Here is a 19,350-nt window from a genome sequence, read left to right as displayed (position 1 = left end):
GGTCAGATTTATATCCACTGGAAGTAAACATAGTAGTTTTCCAAAAAATGACAGCAAGCAGAGATCTAGAAAACTGTAAGTAATTGTTACAAAAAGTATATTGGAAAATTGTATAACATTTTATAATACAAACAATAACATTAAATTGCTGAAATGGGAACACCCCTTTATTGTGTCAACTATACATGCCTAACATGTAGTCACATGTTGTCTTCTGGGTGAAGGATTGCTTTTGCTTGATATATATGTGTAATTGACCATGACTTTTGGAGCTACTGTCCCAGTTTAAGTTGGGGCTAATCCTATTATATAAATGACCCTGTTGGTTTTAACCCTTATGGTTAACCATAATGGTTTATGTACCAGTGGCCACTTTAGCAGGTGAGTCAGGAGATGTAGGTGCAAAGAGCAGAGAATAGTCAAAAACAGGCCAAGGTCAGAGTAGAAAGTGTTTGTGTACAAGCCAAAGGTTAAGAAGCCAGCTAGGATTTAAAGATTTAGCCTGGGTCACCACCAAAAATCAGAATAGTAGAATTACAAGGAGTGGACTAGCAGAGCTCTATAATAATATGGCATATCTCACTCTGGTAGTGGTGTGCTACCAGATATCATAGTTCGTAAATTGGTCTATTTAAGCTCTATATTTAAAATTTGGTCAGATTTGTTCTCTTTTCAAGGAGGAGGCGGATCTAATCTATCACAACATTGTAGAGAATATTTTACCTTTAGTTGAACGCTATCAGCATATGGTAAAGATTCCATTATGTGTTTAACACATCCTAGGAATATATGGGGGGAAAAAAACACATAAAGTAAATAACTATCAATGTTAGCGTTCATTCTGATCAAATAGAGTGGTCCTTCTAATTTTCATGAGTTAAACATCCACAAAACCGAAAACAGTAGATGTTTTTGGAAAAAAAATGAATGGAATGGACCTTAACAAGTGACAGATAGGAGGTCCTAATTATGTCTACCCTGACAATAAAAACTGTGTCCCTTGGTCTCAGTAATTTTAGGGTGTCTACAGCCAGTATTTAGTTGTGTTTCATTTTTTTAAAAAAGGACTGTAAATTGTCTGTATTGAAGACCGTGCAGAGACCTGGAGTCCCAGCACCATAATTATCTGCCTCACCTGGGAACAAGTGTTTAAAGGAAACCTACCACTTCTGACGGTAGGTATGAGATACAAACACCGGGCACCAGCTCAGGGTGAGCTGGTGCCGGTGCTTAGTCTCGTTAGTGTTAAAACCGCGGTATCGCGGTTTTAACACTTTTGAAACTTTCTAGCAGAAACTGCTTCGGCGCTTCGTGCACACGATCGTGCGCGCGCCTACATTGGAAACGCCGCAGGCGTTGCGCGCGCACGATCGCGCGCAGCGCCGAAGCAGTTTCTGCTAGAAAGTTTCAAAAGTGTTAAAACCGCGATACCGCGGTTTTAACACTAACGAGACTAAGCACCGGCACCAGCTCACCCTGAGCTGGTGCCCGGTGTTTGTATCTCATACCTACCGTCAGAAGTGGTAGGTTTCCTTTAATGCTAATATCACGATTTCAGTACTGGACAGTAGTGACACGAGGAGGCAGGTACTCCTCCTAAGGTCAAAGATGACTATACAGGTGGTCCCCTACTTAAGGACATCCAACTTACAGACGACCCCTAGTTAAAGACGGACCCCTCTGCCTCCTATGACCTCTGGTGAAGCTCTCTGGATGTTACTTTAGTCCCAGACTGCAATGATCAGTTGTACGGTGTCTGTTATGACGCTTTGTTGATAATCCTTGATAATCAACAAAAAATTGGGAAACTCCAATTGTCACTGGGACAAAAAATTTTTTTATCTGGATCTACAATGATAAAATATACAGTTTCGACTTGCATACAAATTCAATTTAAGAACAAACCTCTGAAACCTATCTTGTACGTAACCCGGGGACTGCCTGTAATAATGTAAATCTGGGTCCAGGAAATATGCTCAATACAAATTCTGTATTTCATTAATCGAACAGACAATAGGTTTTGTGAATTTTCTTGGATGCTCCATTGCACAATCTGTTATAAATGGAGCTAATTGTTGATATTCTTACCTGCAAATTCTTGTAGCTGATAATCCTGAACTTCAAACAGCAATTCATCATGAATCTGTGCAATAAGCCTGGAAAAAACGGCTTTGATTAACCGAGTGTTATTATAAAGCGACCCTGTATTACTCCTTTATGGCAGGTTATTTAGCCATCTTGCAACATGCATAACTTTCTATTTTTTAACATTAAATTAGCCGGGGAGGACCTGTTCATGGCAGGGCAAGTTGTATTTGACAGTGGCACTAATATAATGAATTGTTTAAAAATGGTACAGGTCTCCTTTATATGGGGAAGAGACACTATAGGACCAATTAAAGTTCAAGACACAGAGGCCCAAATCTTATCCTTGATTACCAACTCTTGGCTTTGGTTTGAAAAAACTGCAGCATAAATAGCAGTGATTTCGTAAGGTGCAGAATTTTCATGGTAAGTGAAGGAAAAACGATGTGCATATGATGTCTGACTAAGGAATGGTCCACATATCGTGCAATGAATGGGTGTCAGGAGCTTAAAGGGATTGTTCACTTTAAGCACGTTCCAGCAAATAATTAATATAGTGTGTAATGAAAAGTTATATCATTTTCCAATACACTTTCTCTATCAATTCTTCTTGGTATTCTAGATCTCTGCTTGCTGTCATGCATCTGGAGGTTTTAGTGTTTACTATCTATAGATAAACAGTGGTCCCTGGTCATGTGATGTCACACAGGTGCACGACTCGTTATATCCCTGGTAATGCGATGTCAGACAGGTGTACGGCTCCTTATATCCCTGATCATGTGATGTCACACCACTGCACAGCTCGTTGTATCCCTGGTCATGTGATGTCACACAGATGCGCGGCTCATTATATCCCTGGTCAGGTGATGTCACACAGGTGCACGGCTGGTTATATCCCTGGTCATGTGATGTCACACAGGTGCACAGCTCGTTATATCCCTGGTCATGTGATGTCACACAGGTGCACGGCTCGTTATATCCCTGGTCATGTGATGTCACACAGGTGCACAGCTCGTTATATCCCTGGTCATGTGATGTCACACAGATGCACGGCTCATTATATCCCTGGTCATGTGATGTCACACAGGTGCACGGCTGGTTATATCCCTGGTCATGTGATGTCACACAGGTGCACGGCTGGTTATATCCCTGGTCATGTGATGTCACACAGATGCACGGCTCATTATATCCCTGGTCATGTGATGTCACACAGGTGCATGGCTGGTTATATCCCTGGTCATGTGATGTCACAAAGGTGCACAGCTCGTTATATATCTGGTCATGTGATGTCACACAGGTGCACGGCCCGTTATATCCCTGGCCATGTGATGTCACACAGGTGCACGGCTCGTTATATCCCTGATCATGTGATGTCACACAGGTGCACGGCTCGTTATATCCCTGATCATGTGATGTCACACAGGTGCACGGCTCGTTATATCCCTGGTCATGTGATGTCACATAGGTGCACGGCTCGTTATATCCCTGATCATGTGATGTCACACAGGTGCATGGCTCGTTATATCCCTGGTCATGTGAGGTCACACAGGTGCATGGCTCGTTATATCCCTGGTCATGTGATGTCACACAGGTGCATGGCTCGTTATATCCCTGGTCATGTGATGTCACACAGGTGCATGGCTTGTTATATCCCTGGTCATGTGATGTCACACAGGTGCATGGGTCATTATATCCCTGGTCATGTGATGTCACACAGGTGCACGACTCGTTAGCATCACACAACTCTGATTACACGGTGTTATATAGAGCAGTGCACCTGCATGACATCACATGATCATGGACTGGTGTTAATCTACAGGAAGAAAGAAATGAGGCCTCCTGTTGCATGACAGTGAGCAGAGATTTTGAAACAGTAAAGAATTGATACAGAAAGTATATTGGAAATTTGTATAACTTTTCATTACACAAACCATAATAATTATTATATGGAATTTGCTTAAAGTGCACAACCCCTTTAATGGAAATCTACCATCTGGAATTTACTAACCAAAGTAGTTCCTGAAGTTGTGTTTTATAATATCCTGCATGGCCTCCTTTATACCCCAAATAAATCTTTTGTAATATGCAAATTAACTGCAAGGGCTACTGGAGACATCACCATAGCCTGTGCTTAGCTTCCCTGAGTGTGGCGGCACAGCTCCAGACACATCAAGGATGCACAGTGCTATTGGAGGTGGGTAATAGCCATAGCCCCTGGAGTTAGCAGAGGTTATGGTGAAGCCTCAGTAATGAGACCCTCAAATATCACAAGAATGGAGTCCAAGATACTGACTTAGGACCCCTCGTTGCTCCCCATGATGAGTGGAACAGACGTCCACAAATTTCCTTTCCTCTCCATCTCTATGCTCCCCGGAGGGTGTTGAAGAGTCCGATGGAGGTACTTCGAACCCCATTAGACCACCCCCCTGTTCTCCTGATCTGTGGGGGTCTCCTCACTGAGACCAGCACCGATCAGCAAGTTAGGCCCTATTCTGTGGATAGGGCCTAACTTGTTTCATGGGAAAACCCCTTTAAAGATCACACTGTCATGTGGAATTACTTCAATAAGTAAATTCTAGATGTTAGATTTCATTTAAACACCTGGAAATTGACAACAATCTCAACCGGGATGTTCTAAAGAAGGGTAAGTTAATTTCCACCAAAATGCTGCCCCTTCAGGGGTTTACAGTATGTTCTTGGTGCTGAGTGTGAATCTCTCTGTACTGCCTCACATAAGCTCTTTCCTATTTAATTTCATGCACTTTACAATCCACTTCTTGGCTTCAAAGCTGCATCAAAATGTCCTTACATTGGGACATATGAAATGATTCTTAAGAATTGAAAAGCAACAAAAAATAAATAAAAAGCTCCATATAAATTTCTTCATTTATCTGTAGAGTGGAACACTTGGCAACAGAACAATAAATCAGGGATGAAAGGATCCACTCCACTTGTAGATATAGTACGCAGGCATCCATGATTAGTCCACTACTCATCCTGAACATTATCCGATCTGAGGCATGTACTACTTCCCGGATCATTCCAGTCTTGTACCTTTATATACCTCCTCCTGGGATAATCTTACTACCTACGCTCATGGAAAAAAAAAATGCCAAATCTATAACCAAGACTTCACCTACAAAGTGTCACTGAAGGTACTTTTGTCTTCTTATGTGGTAGAGGGGTATCTAGTACAATGTGTGACTACCCCCAATATGCTCCTGAACTAACTCATTTGCCATGCTTTGTAAAGGCAGTATTTTCAGATCTAGTATTCATTCATTCATCAGCATCACCGCTCCCCAAAACAAACTCCCCCCAAAAAATATAAATTAGTTCCATCAGTCAAGTATGGGCTGACATATTATTGGATACCAAATGTGCACATATTCATACAAGTGTTTTCAAATAAAATAATAAAATAAGATTGATGGTATGGTGCACATAAAAAAAAAGAAAAGCTACTGTATATACTCGAGTATAAGCCGACCCGAGTATAAGCCGAGACCCCTAATTTTAACACAAAAAACTGGGAAAACCTATTGGCTCGAGAATAAGTCGAGGGTGGGAAATGCATTGGTCACAGCCTTCTAGTATATAACCAGACATCCCCCTGTAGTTTATAGCCTGCCAGCCCCCTGTAGTATATAGCCTGCCAGCCCCCCTATAGTATATAGCCTGCCAGCCCCCCTATAGTATATAGCCTGCCTGCCCCCCTATAGTATATAGCCTGCCTGCCCCCCTATAGTATATAGCCTGCCTGCCCCCCTATAGTATATAGCCTGCCGTCCCCCTATAGTATATAGCCTGCCGTCCCCCTATAGTATATAGCCTGCCATCCCCCTATAGTATGTAGCCTGCCATCCCCCTATAGTATATAGCCTGCCAGCACCCCCAGTGCATAGCCTGCCAGCCCCCTATAGTATATAGCCTTCCAGCACCCCCAGTATATAGCCTGCCAGCCCCCTATAGTATATAGCCTGCCAGCACTCCCAGTATATAAGCCTGCCAGCCCCTGTAGTATATAGCCTGCCAGCCCCCCTATAGTATATAGCCTGCCAGCACCCCCAGTATATAGCCTGCCAGCACCCCTATACTATATAGCCTGCCAGCACCCCCAGTATATAGCCTGCCAGCCCCTGTAGTATATAGCCTGCCAGCCCCCTGTAGTATATAGCCTGCCAGTCCCCTGTAGTATATAGCCTGCCAGCCCCCTGTAGTATATAGCCTGCCTGCCATGCAAATAATTGCTACGCCTAGTAGCTATATTGGTTTCTTGAATGGCAATCTGGCAATATGTCCAGGTTGCCCGACCAAACCCAAACGCCAAACCTGAACCGAAACTACGGTCCACTCTTCTCTACCATAGCTTCAGGTGCCATTCCTCTAACTTTACCTACCGACTTACCTAAATGCAGGGATTACTATTATAATAGCATCTGTAGGTTTAAAAGGAACCTGTCATGGCGATTTAGAACACTAAAATACCCACAGTTCCTTATGGACCGATGGTTTATTATCCCAAATTGCCCTGCATATTTTTTAAGCGGTCATATCATTCTGTCCTCATTCCACTTGGCGCCTAGAATTGGGGGCAAGTGAAGCCAACCTAGTACACCTTGGCTTCACAACACAAGCACTGTCGGTACGGAGCATGCGTAATGAAGACAAAGTATTATCCCAGCATCGCAAGAAGAAGCGCTGGTAAGGGATCTGCAGATGTGCATCCAGTGTCCCTCATTGGATTCACATCTAGGTAAGTATAAAGTTGTCTTTTTGTTGTTTTTTTTCTATGTACAGCCCTCATACAGCTTGATTTGGGACCCTAGACCACAGGTCCAAAAAGAGGTTAACACTGCTATAATGTTGTTAAAAAAGCCAAAAAGACTTCACAGAAGAGGGTGTATATTTACTGGTACTTTATTTCTATCCAGGATAAATGATATTTAAGCACCAGACTGTGTGATGTTGGGAATGTATGTCTCCCTCCATAAAAATAAACGACTTACCGTCTTTCATACAAGATGGAGCTTTCTATATTATCTACCTCACATAAAATGGTCATCTTCTCCAGAAACTGTCCTCCCGACTGTGTAAATGTCTTACACTAGTTATATGGACGGATTTCAATACCAGAACTAATAAAACTGTAGGCAAAATAGGGGAAACTGATTTGCATTTATATTAATGTCTACTAACCTCGCCGTTAAGTGGGAAGACGATGTGACTGCCGCAGAAATTTTAATCATGGCCAGTTTGCACAGGTCAGCAGCAGACCCTAAAAAATAACATGTTGAAGATGATTCAGAAGAATACACAGAAACCAAATGCAGAAATTATTACGCACGGAAATACATTTGTTTCATTAAACCACATAATCCATCGCCTCCAGGTTTCCATCTTCTACCGAGTTTATTTTGTAATATTCTGTAACTTTAGAATACTTTTGTGTTTTAGTTCTTCATAGTGTTCATCATATTGGCTTCTCCGTAGTTTGAGGCTGCTGGGCACCCTTTGGCACAGTGTATCATTGCCTTAAGACTCCACAGGTTCTGCCACTCATAGACATTACCACAACTTAAAGTTGTCGGGAGATGGTATTCTCTGGGATTATGAAATCTGCACACAGAGACCATGGGTGATGGGAGACCCCATGCTAAACAAGAGTGGATAAGGGAGGACAATGGAAATTAGGTCATAAATAAAAGGCAGCTGGAGTGATTCGTGCCACATGTATTTACAACACCCCTGCAGATACAAAGGGTTAGGTAGGTGTTGCGAAAGTGACCCTCTCAGAAGCTGTAACATGAGAGATTTAGTCATTACAGCCTGAAGGTATTGCCTGAAAAGGCAACAGTTAACTATGTGTAAGTAATTAACCAATGAGTTGGCTGTATTGTAAACTGGAGTGTGATTGGAGAGGTGCTACCACCTGACCAGGGGGAATATAAAACCCCTGTGCAGCAGGGGGAGCACATGATCCAGTCTGCAGGGTCTTAGCTGGTCTGTCTGACCTCATGGTTTTTGCCTGTCAGCAGTCCAGACCAGACCACATGGACAGAGTGAAGAGAGAGACAGTGTGTAGCACACCTTCAGTGCTGCCACAGAAACCAATCCCAGAAACAGAGTCAGGAGACTCTAACTCAGAGCTGCAGCTTCCACAGTTTGGAGACAGGTCAATCTCCGTTATCCCAGCCTTCATATACCACCAGGCTGGTGCACTGTTCCTGTGGACCACTCTCCATGACCACTCCAGTACCAGAATCTGCTATTTGACCGTTTTGACCAGTTGCCTGCTACCTGCACAACGTTGCCTCCATCTGATCCCTGGATATGGTTGTTATCACCACGGGCTCCCCATCCACTACCCAGGGACCTATCTTACAGACACTCAGGGGTTGCCCCAGGGAGAACCAATACATCAGCCTCTCCCTCCATATTTCTTGCACACACCACCTGCTGGAGACCTGCCAGGCTGTAGGACAGCCCTCCGGTCCCCATAACAAGCACCGTGACACTAGTGTGCCTAGGCCGCAACCGCCAGCCACTCCGGTATTCTGGGCCCCGGCTGCCTCCAGGCCCCAAGAAAAAGCTAGGACCAGTGGGGGGATTTTGCATATTGTTAATAAATTTGTTACATTCTTCTATTCATAATTATGGAAAATACATAATGAGAAGGCAAAGATTTACACCAAAAAGGATAACAATGGGGATTTAGAATGAATAACATGTCTGGTACTGATGCAGATTCTAAGTAGTGAATTAAACCTTTGTGGTGTAAAGTCCTGGGACACAGGGTGAAGACACACATAGAGGCTTGTTGCACATTTTGCTAATGTTTTTAAACCAAAGCAAAAATCTGAAACAAGAAAAGCTGCAAAATCCATCGGTTATTCTAACCTCAAACAACTTTAGACATTGGTTCTATTATCCTGTTTTTTACCTTGAATGACAAAATTGACAGCTTGTCTTTCAGCCTGGGCCCTCAGACCATAGTTCCTGGAATAGATATGAGGAAGTGGCCTTTTGCGTCCCATAAGTGAAATCACACATCCTACAAAACAAAACAAAAATGTAAAATATAAAGTGAGACTGTGGTTAGGGGATAACTGATCTTTGGCGGCTGGGGGACTTGGATGTGACCACTGGGAACACCAGGGTAATCTGTGTGCGCTATATAAATAAAGTAATTTATTATAGTCCCTTAAAGAGGTTTTCCACTACAGGCAGTTATGTTCTGCAGGTTTGTTCTTAAGTCGAATTTGTATGTAAGTCGGAACTGTATATTTTATAATTCTAACCCCAGCTTAAACAATTCAATTTCAAAACTTTTGGATTGTCATATGAACCAGGTTATATGACAATTAAATCTTAATTGCACCTTTGAAATTTTACACCTTTGAAGGTTCTTACAGCTGTTCATTGTAGCCTTGGACTAAAATACAGTAAATCACCAACATCCAGAAGACCATTTGTAACTAGGGGTCATCTGTAAGTCGGGTGTTCTTAAGTAGGGGACCCTCTGTATAACGAGTCCAGCTGGAACGTTGTGTGATGCTCCAATGCTTTGCCGATAACTCCAGCTACTGAATGTTGCCGACAGAGAGCTGGAAGTTGGTAATAACCTCTTTTAGTTACAGACCCTATTGCTGCCGTCTCAGAATAAAAATGGTAAAAACAGGTAAACAGGTAAAGTATACGGGCCTGGGCTCCATTCACAAAGGGGACATAAAGTGACTTCTGGCCCCCATTCACTCAATAACCAATGGTAGAGACCTTGGATGGGGGAATAAGTGTCTATTATGACATAACCTCTATAAGACTAGGGTTATTTGTCTACATAAGAAAACAGGTATCTCTGTAACCATACATTTCTGTGTGTTGTTGCAGCAGGACTTTGAAAAATACATTATATTCCAGGATCGTTGCTGGACTTGAGGCACTAGTGTGTGAGATCTCTTCAATTAACACAGCAGTAAACCTCCGCTCTGCTCTAAGTCACTGCTGCAACATGAGTCTGGTTGAACTCTAAAGCACAGGGAAGGAGGGAACAATTTAAATGAATATAACAAAATGGTATGGGGAGCCAGTACCTAGCATTGTCTGCAACTTTCTATGAGGTAACTTCCCTCATACAACCCTGCTGGTAGACTAAAATGACAATTCAACTATGATAAAGTTCAGGTCACAGTAACTTCACAGGACCCATCTGGCAGCTCATTGGCTCAGTGGTTAGCACTGCAGCCTTGCAGCGCTGGGGTCCTGGGTTCAAGTCCCATCCAGGTCAACATCTGCAAAGAGTTTGTATGTTCTCTCCACGTTTGCTTGGGTTTCCTCCAGGTCCTCTGGTTTCCTCCCACACTCCAAAACATACTGGTAAGGTTGTTTAATTTGTGAGCTCCATTGGGGACAGGGACTGATTTGGCAAGCTCTGTGTAATCTGTGTGCACAGAAACGCCCCACGCAGGCCAACTCCCGTCCCACTCTGAGGTGGTACAGAGGCCCTGATAAATATGCCCCTATGTGTGTGTTGACCAATATGGTTTCAGCAGTAGATGACTATTTTCGGCCCTCTGAGAACAACTCACAAACTTTATAATCCTATAGAAGTATCTAGAGAGTTCATGTTCTAACCTTGCGCTCTCCCTGTTTTACTTACCCCTGTGGCTTTCTTAGAAAGCAATATGTATGCCTCAGCCAAGGTTTTCTTGGAATTAGCTGCATGATTTTGCAATGTATAGTTATATTTTCCATTAAATTCATTTGCCTTGCGATGATTTGTTTTCATTAGAAATGAGGTTATATTATGATAACATTGCAGTATCCAACTAGCGAGCTGCGCTCCCAACACATATGTTATCTACATCGCTGCACAAGGTTTTATATATTGTATTATATTATCGCCGTAGCAATAGAATGCAATTACTGGAGGGGATGTAAATTTGATACAAATCCATAGTGAATCAGAACAAAGGGAAGGTAATAGTGTGGGTATCCAACGGGAAAAAATACAGCTAACACATGGTAACTTCTTCCAGCGTTTCAGATACACTGCTTGCTAAAGTCTTTCATATAGACTTATCATACACATGCCTTAAAGCAGCGCTCCACAACCTTTTATAACCAGGGGCCCACTGCCCTTATCCCATACCTAACCACAACCAATATGATGGTCCATTTCCCACAGCCTCACGTCTTATAATGCCTCCTGCATTTGCCCCCTTTAAGATGCCCTTATAATGCAGCTGCTCCCTAGTATAATCCACTTTCCTGCCATACCCTTTGTAGTTCCCTCTTTTCTGATGCCCCCCTCCTCAAAGCATACCCTATTTGCAGACCCCCTAATAATGCCCCCTTTTCTGTATTTCACCTTTTTTGAAGCCCCTTCTTACAAGGACCGACCACAGAAAAGGAGTCATTAAAAAGAGGGGGCTAAGAGCCCTCATCCACCCACGGCTGTGGAGTGGATACAGGAGCTTCGCTACATACGGAGGATGGAGGAGTTGGTGGCCGAGGACATGCCCGACCCGAGTAAGACAGCCACTGTGTGGACCCCTTGGGAGGAATTCCAGTTAACCCCAGCCTTTCAGGATCTTTTTGCTTAAAATAATTAGGTCTCTACTTGAATTTGTAACCTTTCAGGACCCTTGCATTGCAAACAGGCGATACGCCTGTAGTGTACAACCAAGACGTGACACAGAAGCCATCCCCAACCCCAGTCCCCTCCCCCTTTTTCCCGCCCAGTTATTCCCTTCTCGTCTATGTCTTGTACTGTCTACCCCCTGTTCGTAGTTTTGTCTTGTTCTATCATTGGAAAGAATGGGCGGACCCCCGCAGCCGGTACTTTACAATCTCTACCTCAATATAATTTCACAGCCTGCTGCAACGTCGCTGTGTAACATGATGTAATATGTATCTTAATGCTGGGGTCCTGCGAGACCACCCTTCTTGCCTTGGAAATACTGTTCGCAATTGTTACTCTTTTTCATCAATAAATGTTGATTGAATATAAAAAGAGGGGGCTACAGAAAAAGGGTTGTACTCCGTTTTCTCTAACCCCACTTATACTGGTCTCCTATAAGTCACCACACTAGAGGGAGCTTAGGAGCACATTGCATACTATGCATTGAAAACAGTAATAAGATAGCATGCAGTAGGCTCCTACACTCTCCAATTGTTGTAGACAGACATAATTGTGTCAAGTATGGTAAATCTAAGGCTATGCAAAAAACTTGTCAGGCTAGGCGGAATGAAAATATAACACAGGAGCAGAGGAGATGTGGGAATACAGTGTACAGGAACTTATACCTAAAATATGAGGTTAACCTTTACTAAAGAACAACTGCTAACACATATAGGACCTATAGGAAAGTTAGTAACATCTGATAATATGTTATTAGGTGGTGAGGAATAGCTAAAGTGTTGGGCCCCTTAAAGATTCTTAGTTGCAATAAGATGTGTCGGTTCTGTACATAATCATTGTAAAATTGAGAAGGAACTCTTGAATAGTAAAAAAGCCAAGACCCCATGTACAGTACCTTTACTGTGACATTCCTGGATAACCTTCTGGGTGAAGTCAGACACCCTGTACTTCTGAAGAAAACACTCCATGAATGTATTAGCCTCGGCCGGAGTTGTCCCCAGACATTCTGCAAGACGCTCTTTCCCTGAGACATAATTATAGTTAATAAGGTTATTTTTTTTCTTTCATGGAAGATGAAAAATAAAGCAATGTTACAATTAGTATTACCTATTGTTCTCCTCTGAAGCTCCATTGAAAACAGTGGGCCACAATTATCAAAAACAGTGCAATAGTCTGTACTATGTGCAGTTTGCTGTGTATTGTGCAGAGGGCACCAGATTCATAATATGTGATGCCCATTCTGTGTGAACCTGCGGCCCCTGCACTCCGACAGAATGCACCTTTTTTTTTCTGGCTCACTTTCTACATGCTGCAGAATTGTGGCGCAGACACAATTGTGGCACACGGTGGACAAAATTGTGTCGCAAAACGGACACAATTGGACCGCACATGGGCTGGCATTGTGGCGCACGTTGGACAGAATTGTGTCGCATGGTCCGCCTGTGCAATGGAACGCCACTTTTGGTACACGTTTTATCTGTCTTGTTGGAAACAGAGCAGCCATTACACAAAACTGGTGCAGACACTTTATAAATACATGTGCAAGAACTTTGGACGTTCTTTCTAGTGCATAGTCAGACTTTGGCGCAAAAAATGTGTGCCAATATGTGTCCCTGACAACTAAGCTGATCCCTGCAGTCATCCCATCACGGCTACTGCTGATGATTAGACCGGTTCCTGTCACACAGTTAAAATAAAGGTCATCACTGTGCAGAACTCCTGACTGTAGATTTTGTGGGATATCATAGGGAGATGGAAATCACACTGTCCGCCATTAGGCAGAGATGTAGAGTCTCTGTTTGCCCATGTGATGCTGTGCTGAGGCATCATAAGAATAAAGCAGCCAGCACAGAGAAGATAGGGGTTGCACTGCAGGAAATTGAGTGTCTGTCAAACTATATAACCTGTAAACAGTAAAAAACGTACTTACCTATCCCATAGATGACAGAGTACACCACTCGCTTTGCTTGTTCTCGGTCAGCTTGGGTTATTTTTTCATATTCAATATCTTTCCTGAGTAAATGAAAATAAATGTTTGCATACAATATCAAAAAAAGGTGAAAGTGGACACAAGGCTAGGTGTAAAATATAATATTATACAACGCAAAGTTGTAATAGTTGGATAAATCATAGCTCTTTTAAAACAATAACAACTATAGTAAATAAAATAAGTAATAAATCATCAGGACAGAAGTATTACACAGGGGGTCATTTACTAAGATTTGCGTTTTCCCGACGTGTTACCCGAATATTTCCGATTTGCGGCGATTTCCCCTGAATTGCCCCGGGATTTTGGCGCACGCGATCGGATTGTGGCGCATCGGCGCCGGCATGCACGCAACGGAAATCGGGGGGCGTGGCCGAACGAAAACCCGACGGATTCTGAAAAACTGCCGCATTTAAAAAAAAAATGTGTTGGGAAAATTGCACTTACCTTCACTCAGCCCGGCTCGGTGTATTCCAGTGCGTTCCGATGCTCTTCAGCGCAGCAGCGCCACCTGGTGGACGTCGGAGGAACTACCTTAATAAATCCCGGCCGGACCCGAATCCACCACAGAGAATGCGCGAATGGACCGGGTAAGTAAATCTGCCCCACAGTGTTACATGTGGTGCAAGTCCTAAAGGGCAAGGATTTTATCTCTAATGTCTGTCATGCTCCAATCCCCTGGGCCTTACACACTAATGGGAACCTACACATAAGAAAACGTCCACATAGAAGCTACCCAACCAGCCACCCTTTTATTGAGGGAGGAATAATATTTGGTGCACTTACAAAGACCATTTTTTGTACCCAAACCTAAAGTTTTATGATTTTTCATCCTAAAAAACTAAAATCAAGCATTTTCAACATTGATCACAGTGCCTCACAAAAAGCTGACACTTTCACTTCTGTAGAGGTAACTACTCAGCGTCCATCTCACTATCATCATTATCCAGCACCTTACAGTTTTTATGAGCCAAATCCATGAATTGGAACATACAGAACAGGTACAAATCTTTGGAATATACCTTGTATCTGTGGAGTCTCTTATGGTTTTATCTCTTAGCTGCTCAGTCATAATATAGCACACAGAATAAAATTGAACACAAAATAAAAATACACTAAAAAATGGTGCCTGGATCTATGAGTAAATGTCCCGGGTTTATCATGATTGACTTTAATGGCAATGTTCACATGATTTTGAATATGAGAAACTTATCAGAGTAAAGTGCTTTTCCCTCCACTTTGGCTATTATCAACCTCCCTCCCAACCTGCTTATCAAGTTTCTGTGAATTTTGGGGCACATGTACTTACCCGTCCGCGGAGTTCACCGAAAGTGCATTGTCCGCGTATAATGCATTCTGCCGCGATTCACTAAGATCGTGCGCCCGATATCCTGCATGTGTCGCTTCCCCGCTCAGGTCCACAGGAGTTTACCTTCTTCCCGGTGCATTTAAGTGCTTGATCTTGCGACACAATTTAAAAGCTAAATCCCGCGCTCAGTCTGAATCAGTTGGATCGTCCGACAGCTCCCCCTTTGTTTCTGTTGCATGAAAGGCATCGCAGCTGCACCAAAATCCAATCGTGTGCTCAAAAATCCCAGTGCACACACATGTCAAATACCTGTCCAAGCCGTGTAATCCCCGAAAAAGGTGCAAAGTACAACGAAAGTGCGATCCACGACCCTTAGCAAATGGACCCCTTTGTCTTGCTAGCAACAATACAGAAGCTCACTGAGGTGTAAAACTATATATAGCAGCTCTATATGGAGGAGGGAGGGGAGAAGTGAGTCCAAGGAACAAAGTCTTCTCCTAGCAGCTTAAAGTGGACTGCAGAGGCTACATTTAAAGGGCAAACAATGCCCAGAAACAGGGTCCCTTATGTCCCGACACCGACTACTGATATCTGCAAAGTTTGTTGAGATGTCAGATATGCTGTATACATAATATATATGTATAAGAACGCTCAGATCTACAAAATACAGGGATCTGTGTGCTACTTCCTTAAACTTACACTATGCTCAATAGATGGGTGCGGTATATAGAAAATGTCATCTGTGTTTTTGTTATTCTATACTGCTCTGCATCTGGAATTATGTTATTTTAGCAAGGTCTTTTCGCGTTGACTGGATTGGAACAAAAAGGAAAGGTAAATCATGAGATGGTACTTCAGCCTTCTACTAATGGATGTGTAATTATATTCCTACAATCCAGTAAACCTTGTATTATTGCCTCCAACCTGGAAAGAAAACATTTATGCTGAAGCTTCTATTCTGGGGAGGTTTGGAGTGCAAATATAAAGTTAAATAATGGGAGTACATGGAACAGCAGAACAATACAGATCAGATCTTCAACACAATGCTGATGGCTACCACTTTTTCATAGCGCCTGCGCATGAACACTGGAAATGCAGCAGGAATCCAGCAGTCGGCATGTAAACCCAGGAAAATATGTAATGGGACAGAGGGCTGCAAGCTCCACCGGTCTGTTAGAGCAGAATACACTGTATTTGTGGCAGAATAAGCATAAACTCAGTCATGGATGGTCAGTGGGGGTGTTTATTGTACCACCAGTGACCTAATGTGAACAGCGGTGTACTAATTTTGCTGTCCCAAGTGCTTGAGACCAAAACTAACACAATACATGAAGACCTCAGCTTTGCACACAACCTACACCACATCATATTTCCATAAATATAGGACCCAGGGAGACATGGCTGACACCATAATCAATTTGGTAGATTGAGCCCTAGAGAGATTTAAATATGTAAATTAAAAATGTTAAATTAACAAACTGTACGAATTCAAATTAAAATCTAATTTTTCACCAGCCATTAAAGGAAATCTACCATCAAAATCCATCATAATAAACCAGGGACCCTTACTCATAGATGCAAGCACTGTCATTGTAATAATATTCTTATATTTGCTATCCACTTTTGCTGATGAACCAGAAGGGCACTGGATGGTGTTACCAGAGTCCCTCTGTGCAGTAGTCTCACAGTCTGTTACACTGTCTTCCCTGCTCCCTGAACACTTACCCCAAACCTCTGCCTGATATAATCTCACCGCAGAAGAGAAAGTTTCAGCACACAGTGGGAGCAGTAGTGGATTGTAATCTAGGCAGTTTGGGTGGTAGCCAGGGGCCCAGCCTTCTAGGCAACACATGGCCACCCTCCAAATTTCACATGTGAAATAGTTATACATCTGTTCCTGCTCTCATGTACACAAGAGCCATTTCAGGGCTTTCGAAGGACCTACAAAGGTTCTCAAACCGCAGACTGAAATCTCCTCCATTCCCTATTAAGCTTGATTCTGCTCCCATATGTAGGAAGTATCTTACAGAATTTTAGGGACTATAAGGCCCAAGGCAGCCTTTGTCCACCCCTGAGTGGGTGGGAGAAGTGCTCCTGCACAGTGTAACAGTCTGTGAGACTGCTTCATGGAGGGACTTTGGTAACACCACCCAGAGCCCTTCTGTCTAATTAGCATAATTGTAAAAATTATTTTTAGAAGACAGGAGGTCATAAATAAGAAATATAAGAAGACTACCACAGTCACGGTGCCTGGATCTACCAGAAAGTGTCACTTGTTTAGCATGATGGATATTGATGGAAGATTTCCTTTGAGAACAAACCTACAGAACCTATCCTAAATGTAACTTGTGGACTGCCTGTATATATAAAGACTTAAAAAAAAAAAAAATCTCATCAAATTACATTTTTCAGCACCCATTAACATTTAAATAAAAAGTGATCAAATGATCAGGGACATCTTATACAGCTTTGTACACCACAGTCTAAAAAGTTGTGGGTGTTATCAAAGAGGTATTTTAATCTCAAACATTTGGGGTAAGTTCAATAGATATGGATCACATAACTTGGATTAGAACCTATGTTCAGAGTATAAGTCTGAGGATCTTTGTGTCAAAGTTGTAGACAATACAGAGGTGTCAGCACAAGCTCCATTTACTAGATAATGAGTGGCCGTGCTTGTCTGTTTTCAGGGGTAGGGAAGTAAAAGTTTTCATTACAGAAACTTTGCCAATTAAGGCCGCCTTGCGGGCATGCAGGGACTTATAGCCATTGATGCTCCACTATGGGAATCTGGGAAATATGCAAATAGATTTTCCAGAATGAGATAAGAAAAACAGCTCTCTTTTAGCTACCGTGTTAGGGTAATGCCACACATGGGGTTTTTGGTCCGTTTTTGAGCATGTTTTTAAACGGTCAAAAACGGATGTTTATCTATTAAGATAATCAGGAAAAATGGATAAAAACCGTTAAAAATGGATGCGTTTTTAAACGGACTGAAAACGCATTCTTAAAAATTTTTTCCTTCTGGAATGGATATACTGGTTTGGCTTTAATCCTACATCATGTAATTAGGCTTCCTGAAAGTCATAGAAAAAACTCTCGACAGTCCAGCCAATTTCCGGAAAAAACTTTTGAGACTTTTATTTGGTCAGAATACAAACATCCACAGCATTGTTTCTCGATATTCCCTTGCTCTGTCCAACGCGTTTCAAACGGATTAACCGTTCTTAATCATGGTGTTCCTGAAAGTCATGCTTGATGTATGGGGGCTGCCTTCCAAGGTAGCAAAAGAGGCAATGTTTTCCTTATTCAATCCTGGCAATCCTATTTGCATATCTGTCCATGTGTGGTCTCCTCTCCTGTACCATAAATGCCTCAGATGGGGACACTATGCTGGGTGGTCTCAGGAGATACAATGAAAAACTTTCCATTCTACCTTGAGAAAGTAAATTAAATGTAAGTTTCCTCATGCCGTCTTATAATCTGCTGATCTGTGAAGCTACAATTCCCCACGCTCTAAGAATCAAACGCAGCCGTAGATGACTTCATTATATTTCACAGTTTGACATTTCTGTGTCTGTTTTCCCTGATTTATTACTTGTGCCGTTATCAACAATTTCCTGCTTGACATATCAGGCTGGTTCGGTACTGAGCTAAAAACATGACGATCTGGGAGATTCTTTGATCTGTGCTGAACTGTGTAGGTGGAAGGGAGACATCAGCCAAAACACCTTCCCCCCTACCTAAAAAAAAACAACAACAACACATGTTATGGTATGGGCCAAATAAAGCGCAGGGATCGGCAGGCTACTTCCTCACATATTGTTTTGTGGATGGACACGGCATCTTTGCCATCTGTCATCGGTCTTTTGGGGGATCTTTTTATCTCTTGCTTCTTTACTCCTACAGATAGTGCGGAATTTTCAAGATGACTGGATCGGAAAAAAATTGGGAGTTGTAATGAGAAACATGAGATGATCCTTCAGCCTTTCCGCTAATGGATACGTAACTACACTCTTACAATTCGGCACAATCTAGTATCATTGCCAGCAACCATAAGGTCAGGCTCCTCTTCAGTGCATGTGCAGGATGAGATCATGATCACAGAGCTCATAGGCTCCCCCTAGTGGTGGCTGTATGTTATTTTATTATAAGATATTATCATTTTATCTAAATACAGGCGGTTTGTTCTTACGTTGAATTTGTATGTAAGTCGGAACTGTAAACGCAAACACATAGAGAACATACAAACACTTTGCAGATGTTGACCTGAATGGGACTTGAACCCAGTATTGCAGCGCTGCAAGGTTGTAGTGCTAAAGTGTA

General features: G+C 42.5%; 1 protein-coding gene across 6 annotated transcripts in view; it reads right to left on the bottom strand.

Moving 5' to 3' along the window:
- The window catches only part of POLN (DNA polymerase nu), a 90,643-nt gene that overhangs the window by 17,252 nt on the left and 54,041 nt on the right, over positions 1-19,350 (bottom strand). For 5 of the 6 annotated variants that reach the window (XR_011849918.1, XM_072126204.1, XM_072126205.1 and 2 more), the window contains 6 exons: positions 13,659-13,741; positions 12,624-12,752; positions 9,029-9,139; positions 7,285-7,363; positions 2,089-2,156; positions 724-779 (listed from right to left, as the gene is read on the bottom strand). Coding sequence is in view for 5 of the 6 variants with exons in the window: in XM_072126204.1 (XP_071982305.1) it covers positions 724-779; positions 2,089-2,156; positions 7,285-7,363; positions 9,029-9,139; positions 12,624-12,752; positions 13,659-13,741 (526 nt within the window). In the remaining variant the exon portion in view is untranslated. Of the gene's footprint in view, positions 1-723; positions 780-2,088; positions 2,157-7,284; positions 7,364-9,028; positions 9,140-12,623; positions 12,753-13,658; positions 13,742-18,480; positions 18,768-18,843; positions 18,957-19,350 lie in introns of those variants that run through there. The other variant, XM_072126207.1, reaches the window with a different exon arrangement.

The sequence above is a fragment of the Engystomops pustulosus genome, chromosome 1 (genome assembly GCF_040894005.1).
Source record: "Engystomops pustulosus chromosome 1, aEngPut4.maternal, whole genome shotgun sequence".
Classification (NCBI taxonomy): Eukaryota; Metazoa; Chordata; class Amphibia; order Anura; family Leptodactylidae; genus Engystomops; species Engystomops pustulosus.
Note: the sequence above shows the minus strand (reverse complement) of the source record. Positions and strands in the feature narration are given on the sequence as shown.